The following is a 17,201-nucleotide window of genomic DNA, read 5'->3' on the forward strand; positions in this document are numbered from 1 at the left end:
ATAATCTAGTTTCAGCATGAACACCCTTGCAAGCGAAACAAGTGTCTCTCGGAACCTCACAAATTGTTTCATCGTGAGTTCCTCCACATCTGATACACTTAGCCTTGTTATTACACAGGTTGTGGTGTGGTGTGGTTGAACTTTTTGCACCTTTCACAAACCATAACCTTTGGGGTGAAAATTCGAACCGGGATAAGCGCATGGTCAATTTCGAGATACGTAGGAAGTAAGGTCCCTTGAAAGGTAATCTTAACGGAGCGAGATGGAAAATATTGTTTAGGTGAGTTTGGAATACTTTCAACTAGCCTTTGACATTCGATTTGAGTCTGCCATCTTTGAATTTACCGCTTCCTTGATTAACCACGTGTTCGAAATCGATCTCGGCTTCATCCACCACTCCATTAATTTCAACGCTGGAGCAGGGAATATAAAGGGTGTGTCACATCAAATTGCATCACGGAAAAAAACGCTGTAGAAATTTAATTTTTAGGAATTATATCTTCAGCTTTCGCTTATAATCAGATAAGAGTGTATAGATCACGTTGGCCATGCTTCACTGTCAATTTTTCGTAAATTTGGAAAAATGTCGACGAAAGAAAAAGAGCGTCGTGAATTAATCCTGCGCACTCATTTCGAGAATCCGGAGTTGTCAAATCGGGACATCGGTAAGATGCTGGAAATCGTTCAATCCACGGTCAGCAGAGTACTAAAACAATACTTCGAGAACCTAACCATCGACCGGAAGGTGAAGAACGGCAAAAATGGATGCTCCGTCCGTGAAAAAGATCACAAGCGCGTAGTTAAGCAGTTTAGACGTGATCCGAGAAGTTCGGTCCGGGATGTCGCCAATAAGCTGAATTTGTCAAGTTCATTCGTCCAGCGGACCAAGCAGCGGGAGGGCCTGCGTACATACAAGGTCCAGAAGGCTCCTAACCGCGACGAAAGGCAAAACATGGTGGGGAAGACGTGAGCCCGGAAGCTGTACACCGAAATGCTGACGAAGCCGCATTGCCTGGTAATGGACGACGAAACCTACGTCAAAGCGGACTTTCGTCAGCTGCCGGGCCTGTTGTTCTTCTCCGCAGAGGACAAATTCAGCGTTCCGGAGGAGATTCGCAAGCAGAAACTATTCAAGTTTGCCAAAAAGTACATGGTGTGGCAAGCGATCTGCTCTTGCGGAAAGCGGAGCGCCCCCTTCGTGATGACCGACACGGTAAACGGGCAGGTTTACCTTAAGGATTGCCTACAGAAGCGCTTACTACCACTATTGAAGCAGCACGAGGGCCCGACCATCTTCTGGCCGGATCTCGCTCCGTGCCACTATTCAAAGGACGTGTTGGAGTGGTACGCCGCCAACGGGGTCACCTTCGTGCCAAAGGAAATGAACCCGCCCAACGCGCCGGAGCTTCGCCCAATAGAGAAATATTGGGCGATTATGAATCAGGCCCTCCGGAAGAACCCAAAAGTTGTCAAATCGGAGGCGGACTTCAAGAGAAAATGGATTTCTGTTCAAAAAAAACTACAACCTGACGTTGTACAGAACCTTATGGACGGGGTAAAGAGGAAGGTGCGAGCATACGGGCTTGGGCTCGAAGTATGAATAAAAAGAAAATGCCAAAAGTTGTTTAATAGTTTTTATTTTACTGTCTAAAATTTTCAAAAGGATCGGTCTACTGGGCGAATTTCTACAGCGTTTTTTCCGTGATGCAATTTGATGTGACACATTCTTTATTTTCTGTACAACTTGCACAGTAACTAATTTTCAACAGATTCATTCGGGAATCGACGGGACATTTTTTTTTTCCAAAATATATATTTTTATAAAGGCTCATATGGCGTTAGCCTCACGGGGCCGGGAGTTCAATACAATTTTTCTTATTATCTATGTTAGTAATATGTAACCGATTACTCGCGGTTGGCTCGAGGTTAGTATTACAAGTGTTTTCGTAATTGGGATGTTGCTGTCTCCAATGCTCTGTACGTGTGCCCGACACGGGATACTTCCTATTAGGATGCAACTGACCATTTATCAGCAACGCCCCCCTAGTCTGTACCCCATATCTAGCGTGGTGCGTCTTTCTCGACTCGAGGAATCCAGGATAGAATGGTCACTAGCCGGCGCAATCATCAGTTCGTGTAGAGTTGTCATGAGCGGTACAACCTTTGGCTCTTGTTGAATGATCAGTGGACTGCACAACCTTTGGCCCGTGTGTCTGTAAAGAGTGTGTGTATGTATTGCCGCGACTAAGTAAAAGTTTATAGATCGGATAGGAGGGATATGAAACGGGGACACAACGAAGGAAACATCATTAAACGTTGACATCGGCGTTTCTGAGGAACAGGTATAGATGAAGCAGAAGATCAGGATCACGGCTACCTAAGATATCCCGGACGGGGATATCCGATTGTCTGCCTTGTGCTTTTAGTGCTCTAGAGAGCTGAGAGCGAGCAGCATGGAACCGGATACACGACCAGACAACATGCTCGATGTCGTGGTGGCCATCGCCACAATCACAAAGATTGTTTGCTGCGAGCCCAATGCGATAGAGATGCGCGTTTAGGTTGTAGTGATTGGACATAAGCCGAGATATCACGCGAATGAAATCACGACCTACATTCAATCCCTTGAACCATGCCCTCGTCGAGACCTTAGGGATAATCGTGTGTAACCAACGACCGAACTCATCTCCACTCCACATGCGCTGCCAACTTACGAGCGTATACTGACGAGGAATGTGGAAAAATTCATTATAAGCAATTTGCCTTTCAAAAAGAGTGCCTTCTAAAGCGCCCACCTTAGCTAGCGAGTCCGCTTTCTCATTCCCCGGAATCGAGCAATGAGAGGGAACCCATGCTAAGGTAATCTTGAATAATTTTTCGACCAAAACACTCAATAGTTGTCTTATTCTTGTTAGGAAATAAGATGAGCGTTTATCAACCTTCATTGAGCGGATTGCCTCTAATGAGCTGAGACTGTCTGAAAAAATAAAATAGTGGTCGATGGGCAATGTTTCAATGATCCCCAGTGCGTAGTATATCGCACCCAAGTCAGCAACATACACGCAACAAGGATCTTTGAGTTTGAAAGAGGCACTGGAATTTTCATTGAAGATGCCGAAGCCAGTGGACCCGTTTATGAATGAACCGTCAGTAAAGAACATTTTATCAGATCCAACTTTCCCATATTCTGCCGGGTAAGGTACTCATGGTATAAAGACATAAAACTTGACTGAGGAATCAGTTGGAGTAGATTTTCGAAGTTATCAATCACCAATGGATTCATGATCTTGCAACGGATGAGAAATCTGTAGGATAATTCTGTGAACCGAAGAGTAAGCGAGGGTACTCCTGCCAAAACTCCGAGACTCATCGTATGTGTCGAATGCAAACACCCCATTGCTATACGCAAGCAACGATATTGTATTCTCTCCAGCTTGAGAATATGAATCTTGGCAGCTGATCGGAAGCAAAAACTGCCATATTCTAACACTGATAATATCGTTGATTTGTATAACTGAATGAGGTCTCCTGGATGGGCACCCCACCATGTTCCGGTTATTGTTTGGAGAAAATTGATTCTTTGCTGGCATTTCTGTTTCAAATACGCAATGTGTATTTCCCAGGTACATTTAGAGTCAAAATATACTCCAAGGTATTTGAAAAACATCGAGTGCCTGATCGTTTTGCCGGATAGGTGAAGCTGGAATTGGGCGGGTTCGTGCTTCCTAGAAAAAACGACCATTTCGGTTTTCTCCGTAGAGAATTCGATACCCAGCTTGAGAGCCCACGTGAACAGATTGTTCAGGGTATCTTCAAGGATTTTTGCAGAACGGCGGGATTAGTACCCGTGATGGAAATAACTCCATCGTCTGCAAGTTGTCTCAACGTGCAATCTCTAGTTAGACAATCATCTATATCATTGACGTAAAAACTGTACAAGAGGGGGCTTAGGCAGGAGCCTTGTGGTAGGCCCATAAAACTGTATCGAGAAGATTTCAAGCTGCCATGATTGAAAAACATGTGCTTTTCTGACAGTAAATTGTACAGGAAATTATTCAGAATTGGTGAAAGTCCACGATTATGAAGTTTCTCTGAGAGAATTTCCATGGAAACAGAATCAAATGCCCCTTTGATATCAAGAAAAACGGAAGCCATTTGTTCTTTGCGAGCAAATGCGATTTGGATTTCAGAAGATAGCAGCGCGAGACAATCATTCGTCACTTTACCTCGGCGGAAGCCAAACTGCGTATTTGACAGCAAATTGTTCGTTTCGACCCACTTGTCCAAACGAAGTAGAATCATTTTCTCTAACAATTTACGAATACGAGAATACGAGTTGTGATCGCAAGCCGGCTTGTTGGGTTTCCGTATGGCTATCACTCTCACTTGTCTCCAGTCATGCGGGACAATATTCAGCTCCAGAAACTTGTTGAACAAGTTCAGCAAACGCTGTTTTGCCAAGTCGGGAAAATTCTTCAACAAGTTGAATTTAATCTTGTCCGACCCCGGAGCTGAATTGTTACATGAGAGGAGGGCAATTGAGAATTCCACCATCGAAAATTCTCATAGTCGCATTGGAGCGGAATGTCGCGTACGACGCTTTGTGCAGGAACGGAATCGGGACAAACCTTTCTTGCAAATTTGAAAATCCAACGGTCAGAGTATTCCTCACTTTCATTTGTATGGTTCCAGCCACGCATTCTCCTAGCCGTATTCCAAAGAGTGCTCATAGCGGTCTCCCTTGACAAACCATTGACGAACTTTCGCCAATATCCACGCTTTTTTGCTTTAATCAGACCTTTTAGTTTGGCTTCTAGAGCTTGGTGCTTACGAAACCATTCCACTAGTCCAGTTTTCCGGAATTTTTTGAAAGCGAATGATTTTTCAAGGTAGACCTTTGAACACTCCTTGTCCCACCAAAGTGATGGAGGACGACGTCGTAAAGTGGTAGCAGGAACACGTTTCTTTTGAGCTTGAAGTGCGCTTTCGTAAATCAAACTCGATATAAAATTATACTCTTCGAGTGGAGGAAGTTCATGCATTGAAACAAGTGCTTCAGATATTATTTCTGCAAATTTTCTCCAGTCAATATTTTTCGTGAGGTCATACGCAATATCGACTGACTCACGAGAACATGATTCATTGGCGATCGATAAAATTATTGGCAGGTGGTCACTACCGTGGGGATCTTGGATTACCTTCCACGTGCAATCCAGGGATAACGAAGAAGAGCTATGTCTAGCATGCTTGCCCGTGCAGGAGGGTTGGCTATTCTAGTTGCTTCCCCAGTATTCAAAACTGTCAATTTGAAGTTGTCACACAGATCATAAATCAAAGTGGCACGGTTGTCATCGTAGAGTGAACCCCATGCTGTTCCATGGGAGTTGAAGTCACCTAAGATTAGCCGCGGCTCCGGCAGTGCCTCGATGATATCAAAAAACTGATGGCGGCCAACCATAGTTCTTGGAGGAATATATATCGAGGCAATGCAGAGGTCTTTGCCATTGATTTGTGTCTGGCAAGCGACAACTTCAATGCCTGTCATCGATGGGAGAGTGACTCTATAGAAGGAGTGACATTTTTTGATCCCCAATAGTACGCCACCAAACGAGTCATTTCGATCGAGGCGAATAATGTTGAAATCGTGGAAATTCAGTTCGTCGGCTGAAGAAAGCCATGTTTCACAGAGGGAAAATACATCACAATTAGAACTATGAATTAAAAATTCAAATTGATATAGTTTAGGGATGATGCTTCTGTGCACCCGTGGCCGAGTGGTTAGCGTCTCACATTATCATGCCGGGTGTTCGGGTTCGATTCCCGTTCTGGCCGGGGGATTTTTCGTCAAAGAAATTTCCTTCGACTTGCACTGTGGTCATGCGTATTCGAGAGCTTGCCCCTCGGAATACATTCAAGGCGTGTTATTTGGCTTAAGAAATCTCGACCAAGTATTAATAAATGACGCTAGTTAATGCATACGTAGAGACGGCAAAAGTTCCACAAGGGAACGTTAACGCCATTCAAGAAGAAGAAGAAGATGATGCTTCTGCAATTCCACTGTATTACAGTGGTCAAATCCTTGACCTCTTGCACTGAATCAGGCATCGAGGGAAATGAACGCTGCTAAAAAACCACATTTTTCTTTCAAAAATGTTCTCACAATCGGAAGCAAACATAATACTATGCTTTTAAGAGGGTCATTTATATTTAAAGCATTTAAAATATTGTCCACCAGGTCAGAAAGCGTAAGCAAGCCAGATTGTGGCTGTTGCCTCGACCGCGAAAAAGGAACAGACGTGTTGGGCTCTGCTCCGGGAAGTGCTGAGGACCCCTGGTGCGTAGAAGAACCGCTTAAACCAGGAGGTACTTGCTTCGGTCTATTCTCAGCACGTTCGATACGAGGTTTCATTCCAACTTGGGAAGTTTCGGTCTTCTTTCTGACATTGTCAAGAACCTCCATCTCGACTGGCAGGGTTTCTCCAGAACCCCCGCTTTCGGGGTCCATAATAGCGAAGAATTCCTTATTATTTCTTTTGAATAATAACTTTCTACCAAACAATGAGCCGAACTATAAAAGAATAACAACAAAATGATACTTATCTCTGGGGCAGAAACACAATAGAACACAATAGAATAAACCCCAACTGAACTGTTGACCGATTTAATACTCGACTACACTAGCCAATGGTTGAGCTGCGAATGAACTCATAAAATTATATTACCCTGACAAAAAATTTCAACAGTAATTCAATATACTCTTTATGTAAGTCAATGAACTTTTTTCATTTTTACTCATAAAATAAATAAATTGCAGATTTTTTTCGTGCTCAACTTTTATGAGGATACACGTGATGTTCGATTCCAGGAAAATGAATGTAACCTGATCTCGCTCGACATTCAATATAGTAGCAACATTATTACTACACAGCGGTTTACAATCCACCTTTGGTTTCCCGGAAGGTGTCGCCAATGAACTCGTCGGGTGTTATCCTGCGTTCCATACACTGAGGCTTAACCCTCATCATACGCCATAACAACACATCCCACACACACCGAAGCCCATGTAAAGCTAATTTTATTACCAAATTTTTATCCACCCTTCTCTTCCTCTTCTCTCATTGCAGGCTCATCGATAGAGCGATTATGTGATATTGCGGCAACGGATCCGGTGGGTTATTCGCCCCGGCCTAATCCGATTGACGACAGAGGACCGATGATACGGGCGGCCCGGACCCTGCTGAGCTCGGTGACGCGGGTGCTCCTGCTGGCCGATATCGTGGTCGTTAAACAGTTATTATTAGCCAAAGACAGGGTAAGTAAACCGCCAATGATGGGCGGTACTCGAAACTGATTCTCTTTTTTTCCCTCTTCTTCTTGTCCATATCGCCAACAGGTAGCTAGAACTTTAGGTAGATTAGAATCAGTGGCCAATTTTACAGAATTCGTGAAAGCCTTCTCAGTATTCGGTTCTGAGATGGTGGAACTAGCGCATGTGACAGGTGAGTTTAAAAGCGATTTCCTTCTCTTTTAAGTTACCACTTCCATTGATCACCATATTGTGTCAACATGGCGGGGGCGGATTGTTGGGGATTTGCCAATTGGCCGAGTTTTCACACATTCTCGTCCACAAACCCCAGCTGCGAGTTCCGGTCTTTGCAGCTACCACGGCGCGTGAATAAAAACCACCGATGCACACTGTTTCCACTCAATCAAAGATCTCGCGCACGGAGCCTCCCCGGTCCACTTTCCAAACTATTAACTACATCCGATCCGTCCTACCATTCCGGCCGAAAGCACCGGATGAAAAAGCTCGAACACGAACGCGAATGGCTGTCGCTGGATTGGCGAATAAATATATTTTTGTCCCGTTGAGCATGAATTGTGCGAGATTTCCAGATTGTCGTCCGCCCACGCCAAGCAGTGGTTTACAATTCGGAACGAAAAACCGCTGCAGTCAAAATCAGAGTGAGCAGGCGGAATTGGGAGGGGGTGGGGTGGTGTTAGTGTTCGCACAAGTAAAGAGCAAAACAATGTAGCGACATAAAATGGTATGTTCGGAAGTGATGTTGGGATGGAGTTCCATTGATTCGAGTTTTATAATGTTTCACTATCCGTCTATGTTATGGGTAATTGGTACACCAAAACAAATATTTTATACTGTCTCTCGTCCGATCGTTATTTAACTGTGTTTACGAACATCATCAGTGATGTTTTCTCTGACATTCAAAGTTCATAAACCGGCCTCAAAACTAACTTGTCCGATACAAAAGCGAGTAATAAAATGATATTACTCGACCCCCGCACTAAACTAGAACATTAAATCTTAATATCTCGTCGGGAGTTACGTTTTATAGTAGCATTTGAGCGAAGCCATTCTAGGCCTCTGTATGAAACCTGAAGCGGGAATGGTCAGCTGCATGTCAGAATCATATCTATTAGCATATGATTTTCGTTTTGTCTCCTAGCGTTGCCAATTGCCTGTAATTGAACAAGTCCTCCGTACTTGGATGAGGGAAACGAGAGCTCGCGAACAGAATTCGAAATCATTTGTCTCGTACCTCTCGAATAAAAAATATACGACGGGGTTGTTTCCCAGCTGTCGTAAAAGTTCAAAACAGATGCTAGCATCGATTGGATGTGTATGTGTCATGCTATGGAAATGAGCAGAGGGAACTTGCAAGTTGACGAGCGGAGTTTAAACATAAAATTGATTTACGATCGCCGCTTATTCAATGGGTTCGTAGAAAATATTGAATGTTTCGCCTAATAAAAAGAATCAATTTTCAAGAAAAGCTCCATAAATCTTTTATTCGCTAGACGCCTTGTGGTAAAATCCATCATTGACATCGCAATCCATTTGACTTGATGAATGAAACAATTTATCGGTTTAATTGGACCCAACCACTTCTATGCTTCCAATCCGTTCGAGATTCGAATCAGAACCAGCAATTTTCTCCCATTTTGATCGCCCCGCACTTAATGACCGCTACGTGTGGGCAGCAACCTTATCGCAACGCTCAATTCCATGGGGGAAAACGTTCCTGCATAATAACCGACGGGATCTCCAACGGTGCGCACTACAGTCCCATTTGCAATTCAATGGCCGAAGCTTGAGTGTTCCGATTTCCGGTTGCCATTGTTTAGCGAAAAACAGCGTAAAATTAAAATAATTTATATTATAAACATTGCTGGCGGTCCAATTTCCTGTCGGACGATTCCAGGAGAGTATTATGCATGCAGTATCCCCCGTTCCACCGCGGGGTCCGTGTCCGTGTGTGTGCGCCTGCATAACGAGGCGGAATCCCAATTTTCTCCGTTCGCTTTCGTCGGAGCAATAAATTTCGAAAATAAATAAATCGGTTTTTCGGCATTCGGCAAGTGGGTACTTCATTAAAGTGAAATTGGTTTAAAAATGGTACATATTTGAGCATGTTTTCGGAAAGTTTGGCTACCCCATCTGCTGTTGTACGCGGGGAAATTCCTATCATACGACCGACACGGGGGCAAAGAAAGGCGAACGAAAGTTCACCGCGGCGCTAGTCGTCGAGAAGTTAGTAATAAATAACGGCGTAGAGAACGGTTGTGAGTTGTTTTCCCGTTTAGCGAGAAGAAGGAAAGAAGATCCCAGAAACCCGAAGTGGAATCGAAATTTATTGGTTTCGGTACTCAAGTTGCTTAAGTTTACCGAGCAAACATTTGTGCACTGATTGTAGTCGAATCAATATTGACATTGAATTGTACTCGAGCTCGCTTTCATTTCGTAGCGACAGCCAGCGAGGTAAATTAATTGAGGAATGGGTGTTGTTCGTGGTTAACAGCAGTAAACGGCTTGTCATTCGTTCAACTTCGTTGTTTGGAGATGATAAATTGATGAACCGCGCGACTTCATAATAGTTGTTGTTTCGGTGGAGTAGCGTGGTGGCTTGTGTTTTTCTGTTATATTTTTGACAATTAATTTCCTTCTAGAACCAGTAAACATTATGTTATAGGGCCTGATTCTCGAATACACTACGAATACACTTCACGGTGGAAACGGAATGAAACGTATTCGCGATGACAACGGTACAGTGTTGACATCTGGATACGAGATTAGTTTCCCACTAAATTTATCATTATCCCTTTCACGACCACGGGGACACCGATGTCCCAAGCAAAAATCATGAATTAATTCAATATTTACGTAACCATTGTAAATTACTTTTTTATTTTAATATTTCGGAATGTACCTTTTTATTATTTTTTACTGGCAATACATAATATCTAACACCGTTTATTGTCTATGGTCACCGGAACGTCAGAGTTCTTTTGGCGCGAATGATCAGCTGTTTGGAATAAATAATTGATATTGTAGCAGTGCTTTTCAAGTTTTTACAGTGTCAAATTATCGTTACCTGGTAAGTAAATTGTTATTCTAAATATTCAGTAGTAATGTATTTGTGTTGTATTCTGTGATAAATCGTTATAGAGATTATGGGACACGGATGTCCCTGTCGGCGTAAAGGAATACTTTTTATACGGAATTTCATAACTTTTTGGCCTGGTGATTTATACCAAAATGCTATCATTTTCTTATTCATATTGTTGCAGAATATGTTTCGTAAGGGACGTGGAGTTTTTGAGCTTCGAGAAAATGAAATTCATCAAATTTTGATGGGTGACAATAGCGATGAGGAAGATGACTTAGTGCTTGATGAAGAAGACCAAAGACTTCTAACACAGGATGATGACCAAGGGGTATTTGATGTCGAGATTGAAGGAACGACGGCTCTTCAACGGCAAGAATCACCTGAACCTTCAACATCTCGACAGGAAATCGTCACTGAAGCACATTCCAACCTTCAACCGGTTTTCAATTGGAATCCGAGAACATACCACCCAAATGTTTTTCCTGACGTGGAATATGAATTCGGAAAGGTGAAAATCTGTCAAGAAGTTGAAGCCGATACATTGACTCCTTTTGACATTTTCCGTTTAGTAACTAATTTCGACATTTTAGTTGAACGTATAGTATCCGAGTCAGTACAATACGCTCACCAAAATGGACGGGAGTTCACTATCAAAATCGATGAAATGAAAGCATTTCTTGGTGTGAATCTGGTTATGGGCTATCATATCTTGCCATCATTGAGAGATTACTGGTCTACAGAACCAGACATGGCGGTACCATTCATTTCAAATGTTATGCCAAGAACGCGATTCGAAGAAATACGCAGAAATCTACATTTCTGTAACAATGACGATGTAAGAGACATAAACAGCCCTAACTATGATCGAGCATACAAAATCCGGCCAGTTATGGATCACTTGAATACTTCATTTCAAAACGCTCTCAATAACACGAAAAAACAATCCATCGACGAGCATATGATCAAATTCAAGGGTCACAACGTAATGAAGCAATACATAAAAAATAAACCAGTAAGATGGGGTTTCAAATTATGGTGCAGATGTGATGCAGAAACGGGTTACTTATTTGAATTTGATTTATATACCGGTAAACGAACTTCAGGGACTGAGTATGGATTAGGTGAATCAGTAGTGCTGAAACTTACGACAAAGCTGGACGGCTTGGGATGTGAAATTTACATTGACAATTTCTTCAACTCACCTTTGTTGCAGTACAGACTGATTGACCAGAATATCAAGGCATGTGGGACTGTTCGAATTAACCGAAAACATCTTCCGAAAACTGCACCAGTGGATAAAAAAATGAAGCGTGGGGACATTTACACCACAAGTTTTCAAGGCATATCGTATGTGAAATGGATGGATAATAAAGCGGTACATTTCTTGACCAACTTTCTGTCACCTGTAGAAACTGATACCGTGAAACGGCGACAGGCTGGCTCAGCAGATAAAATTGACGTGAGATGTCCTAAAATTGTGTCACACTATAACAAAAATATGGGTGGAGTGGACCTAATGGACCAACTAAAAGTGTGCTATGAAATAGATCGGAGATCAAAAATAAAGTATTATCTTCGCCTATTCTTTGATCTGTTAGATATATCGATCAATAATGCACATACCGTCTACACTAAGCTTCATGAACAAAAAAAAATTGAAGGATCTCTGTTGTCGACCTTGCAATTCAGGCAAGTTGTTGCTCGGAGTTTGATAAATGGTTTTACCAACAGACAAAGAGGCCTTCCAACTGCAAGAAGTAGTGTAGTACGCAAAGCAGTGAAACGACAATTACCATCGCACCCAATGGAAAAGTCGAATGCCAGAAAGAGGTGCGTACATTGTGCCAAGTACAAAAAAGAAAACCGCACAAATAATACTTGTATTTTGTGTAAAGTGCACCTTTGCTACACTAACAACAGGAATTGTTTCGCCGAGTACCACAAATAACTTGCCCTATTATATTTATATTATCTATAAATAAGTAAATAAAAGTATACTGAGTAACAAATGTACATTATTTATAACAAAACACTCTTACCAACAAGTAAACCAAAATTTAGATGTTTCAGTAGAAAGTAACCCTTAGCGACCATAGGGACATATTTGTCCCATAAATTTCCAAAAAAAATGTAAAAGTTTTTGGAATTTTTAGTATAAATTATGTTGTTAGGGTGCCTATTAATTCATTACATCTAGGTAAATTGATTTAATAATGTACCGTAACCTTATGGTCCTGAAAGGGTTATAATATCAAATTACCTTCAGATGAAATTTTTGTATGAGATTATTATATCACATGAAGAAAACATACGTTTTCCACTCACATTGAATACCAGTTTGATACGAAGAAGTTAATTTTCATTAATGATTTTTTATTTGAAAAGTGCTCATTCTGCCTGAAAACTCATCATTATCTTCGCTTCACTAACTCGTAAAACGTAGTTCAATGGCGTGCCGTTTATTTCGTTTCCACCGTGAAGTGTATTCGAGAATTAGGCCCATATTCTCTTTTATTCAGTGCCGTGATTGAAATGAGATGGCAAAGTCACTCGCTTTATTATGAAGGTCGTCTTACCTTCTAGCTTCTATTTTATACCGGTCATCCGTCCATGGAATACTATGATTTGAGTCATCTCACGTCATTCGCCGTGCAGAATAAAGCCCTTCAACATAGTGCAAACACTGAAGAATACAGTATATATTGTGAAGAGTCAGCAAGAGGGATACACTCCACAAAAAATCAGAGGAGCAAAGTACCGCATCACATTTTTCCAATGATTTTTGAAAGAATGTAATTTCGCGATAAATGAAATACACAGAATTTTAAAGCTACTTGTTCCTAGTTTCGGATTCTCCTTCTCGCATGTTTTTGATTTGATGCGAGTATAAATAGAAAGAAAGTATGTAATGGTCAAAATAATCAGATAAGAACACAAAGTCGATTGATTTTATTTCTTCAGAACTTAAGACCAAATGAATTCATGACGAATATCACGTAAATAACGAATTAATTTATCCCGATTATTCAGCTTTTGTTTGATTAATTGACCTTTTCAATAAGATATTTTCATTTAGAGATAATTGATTGAATGAAAAATTACCATTTCATCATTGAATACCCATTTTTCGAGAAATAACGATTGCAAATCGACATGATTAAGAACGTACCTATAGGAAAGTGTGCATTTTTTTTTCTCTATTATAGTGACTTTCAACACATTTTGGCTGGTTCGTCACTTTTACTTCCTTTTTTGGAAGAATGTCGAAAGCGAGAATTGAACTCGTGACTTTTAGCCTCAGAGGTTTGAATGTTACCACTGGGCCAGATCAGTTCCAAAGAGCTTGCAATGCTTTTGAGGGTAAAATAATGTTATTCTGGCACGAGTAAATTTGTAAAATTACAAAATTTGAGTAGATTTTAGAAAAAAAACAGTCGTATTTTTGACACACTTTCTCTAAGTCAATATTATCAATATTAAATATCAAGTTTCGTTTCTTCCACGATTTGATTGTCTATCACACATACATAATTTAAATAAGAATATGGGAGTATTCATTTATCACGAAGTTGCAGTCATTCAAAGATCCCTAAAATATTTCAAAATATGCTCAAAAATAAGGATAGGAAGTTTTTACTGAACTTCGAAATATTGTAGCATTATTAAAGATTATCGGATTTGAATGGTCATTAGAATAATCGGACAATGGAAATTACTTTAATTCAGATAACATGGGGACTCAACCGGATAACGTTTCTTTATGGTATAACAATAAAAAAAATTTTGTGGGGGTATCTCTGATGAATGTTTCGCCGACGTGCTAATTTGAATTTTATACTAAAATTCAGTTCTTTACGACTTTTGTTAAAAATAATATTTTAAATCACTGTTAAAAAATCTTACTCAAAAATTAAATATAATGTTAAAAACTTTTATATCTCAAAACACCCTCCAACTTCAATATTTTTCTTCAATATTTCTTCTGAAAACTCCTTCTAATTGACCAAGTTTGATGTATAGCGGTACCGTGTAGGTCTCACCAAAATGAAGAAATGATTTTTAAAAGTTTATGAAATTTCAATACTTTGTGAAATTGTGACTGTTTAAGAAAAGTAACATTAAAAAAAATCTACATGCGATTAAATATGAAAATCTAAATAAAACGTTTTATCCTACAACTTACCGTTCTCAAGATTATTTTGATCACATAATCCTTAGAAAAGTGCTAAGAAGCACTTCCATTTTCAAACTATATTTTTTCAACAACAAAAAATATGTTTAGCATGAAATCAATCACCGAATTCGACAAAGAACTGATCTTTGAAAATCATATTAGGGACATTAAAAATAAGCCGTATTTTCAAAACTGATAAAAAACTAACTCATGTAACCTAACCTAATTCTATGAAAAATAAATTCACCCGGTTAGAAAAGTATTGAATTTTCGGTCATATTCTTGATTTTTTCAGCTTGTGACGCGTTTTTTAATTTTAATCCATATTTTGACGCAAGTATCGCGGAGGTGTCATTTTTATAACAATTCTACTTTAAATCCACGGACAAATTGATCACCGGGCTGTAATTGATCAAACATATTACTAAAAACAAACATTAATGTTCGGATGTGTTATGCAATCGAATTTGGAACTCTTTTTATCTGACATATTCAATAATCATTTGAAGATTCTTGTCACGGCCCGGTTCGAACAGACGGAAAAGGAGAACACATATTTATTTCAAATTACTTTATTCACACTAAATCTATCGAACTACAAAACTACAGAACACTTTAAACACTTAACATGATCGGCAACAATCGATCCTAAAGCCGCACCTGAAAAAAAAACAATAAGTGCTGTGATATCTTCTCATATTTATTGTCACCTCCTTTTTATTCGTCGACGGATACCTAACGCAATCACCTGAAAAAAAAACTCTATCACATAACATAATACTTACCTGTTTTAAAGACAACAAACAAAAACACAACAATCTGGTTATGAAAACAATAACAACTGAATGTCAATTGTAGTGGAATAGGCAGGTACAATATTGCCATAAAATTCAAAAGCTCAATTGTTTGTCGCGAACTTTCGAGAAGGGACCCGATCAGATAAACAATTACCATAGACTATACAAATACTATTGAAATGACCACATATGAATAGGGCACGGAATGTTAAGAGAGTCAGTCGCAATAAAACTACCGATCAGTATAGATCAACATCTTGAGTATTTTCGATCTTATCTCTTATCACTAATCGGGTAACCAGTCTATACTATTGAAATAAATTCACATTTCACACAAATGTTTTAAAAAAAGCACCACGACAAAAAATAGAGTAATAATAAAAATTTAAATAATACAAAATACGTACCAAACTACCGGTACCTGCCTGCACCTGTCCTGGAAAATGACCGTTTCAAGCTGTACTGGGATCGCACTGTTCTGACCGACCTCTCGATCCACCACAACCGCCCAGATATAATGGTTTACGACAAGAGCGACCGCAAAGTCACCATCATCGATGTCGCTATTCCACTGAACCAGAATCTGGAGGAGACCCACGGTCGCAAAATCTGCAAGTACCGACCATTGGCCGTGGAGCTCAAGGAACTGTGGGGGCTAAGGGAGGTCCCAAGAATTGTTCCAGTCGTTCTCTCTGGAACTGGAATTGTCCCGAAGACACTTCTGGAAGCGCTAAAGGTGTTGAATATGGAGAAGGAATTGGCCGGCATCCAAAAGTTGGTCATCCTTGGCACCTGCGCGATTGTCCGACAATTTCTCGGTCAGAACTGAAACAGCACGAGCATGCAGATACGTGCATTCCGCAGAGCCTAGTCCTCCTTTGGCATTCAGAAGCCCGGGGGCAGGTGAAAATTCTGGCTAGGTTCGCCTAGTTAAGAAGTGAGATAAGTCTGCAAAAATACGAAAATATAAACCAAAATTTAAAAAAATATGAAATTCAAAAACCGAAAATCACAAACATATGAAATCCAAAAAACTTAGCTTAGCTTAGGTTAGATCTAAAACTAATTTAAAAAAATCTAAATTAAAAAATCTAAAATTCCGATATTTTAGATGATAAAAATTAAATTCAAAAGTTTATAATATGGAAACAGTTCTAACCTAAATTTAAAAAAATGGAAAACCTCCAAATATATGAAATCGGAAAACTAAAAATTCAAAATTTGAGCTTCCAAAAATAATATAGAAAACTTAAATTAAAAAAATTAAAATCCAACAATCTGAAATCTGAACTTCTAAACTTCTAAAAATTTGAAACCCAAAAATCTAAAAACCAAAGCCAAAAAATAGGAAAACTCTTAAACCAAAAATTTAAAAAAAGACGGGTGGGTAATGTCGGGGACATAACCGGAGTGACGTAGGACTATACAAAGGGGACAGCTTTTGTTAAATATATATTTTAAATATATTGTTTTATTTTCTTCTTCTACGTGAATACCTACCTATCTACCTTAAAAATGGATTAGTTTACTGTTTTTTCTTCATGAATATGTTGATGGTTCTGAAAAGAACCTTTGGTGTTGTGTTTTTGTTATCACTCGATATTCCCATCTTGTTCGGTTAAACCTTCCTGTTTAGCTATTGCGTTTGCCACTCGCCACAGCTTTCACAGTTGGAAAATTTCTTCCCATCCAGCTTGTGACATGTTGTTCAGTAAATTACATTTGATGCGACGTGCCGGAGAAACACTTTGCCACTCACTGAAACTAATTGTTGCCTTGATGAGCGCCGAACCGAAGCTGCTCTGTTCTTGATGCGGGTTTTCT

The 17,201-nt window shown here is 40.0% G+C and overlaps 1 protein-coding gene across 10 annotated transcripts in view; it reads left to right on the forward strand.

Moving 5' to 3' along the window:
- LOC129771625 (alpha-catulin) overlaps nucleotides 1–17,201 on the forward strand; it is a 400,279-nt gene that overhangs the window by 314,122 nt on the left and 68,956 nt on the right. For all 10 annotated transcript variants that reach the window (XM_055775469.1, XM_055775468.1, XM_055775462.1 and 7 more), the window contains 2 exons: nucleotides 7,125–7,312; nucleotides 7,394–7,499. In XM_055775469.1, the coding sequence (XP_055631444.1) occupies nucleotides 7,125–7,312; nucleotides 7,394–7,499 (294 nt within the window). The remainder of the gene's footprint in view (nucleotides 1–7,124; nucleotides 7,313–7,393; nucleotides 7,500–17,201) is intronic.

This window comes from Toxorhynchites rutilus, chromosome 2 (assembly GCF_029784135.1).
Source record: "Toxorhynchites rutilus septentrionalis strain SRP chromosome 2, ASM2978413v1, whole genome shotgun sequence".
In the NCBI taxonomy this organism is placed as follows: domain Eukaryota; kingdom Metazoa; phylum Arthropoda; class Insecta; order Diptera; family Culicidae; genus Toxorhynchites; species Toxorhynchites rutilus.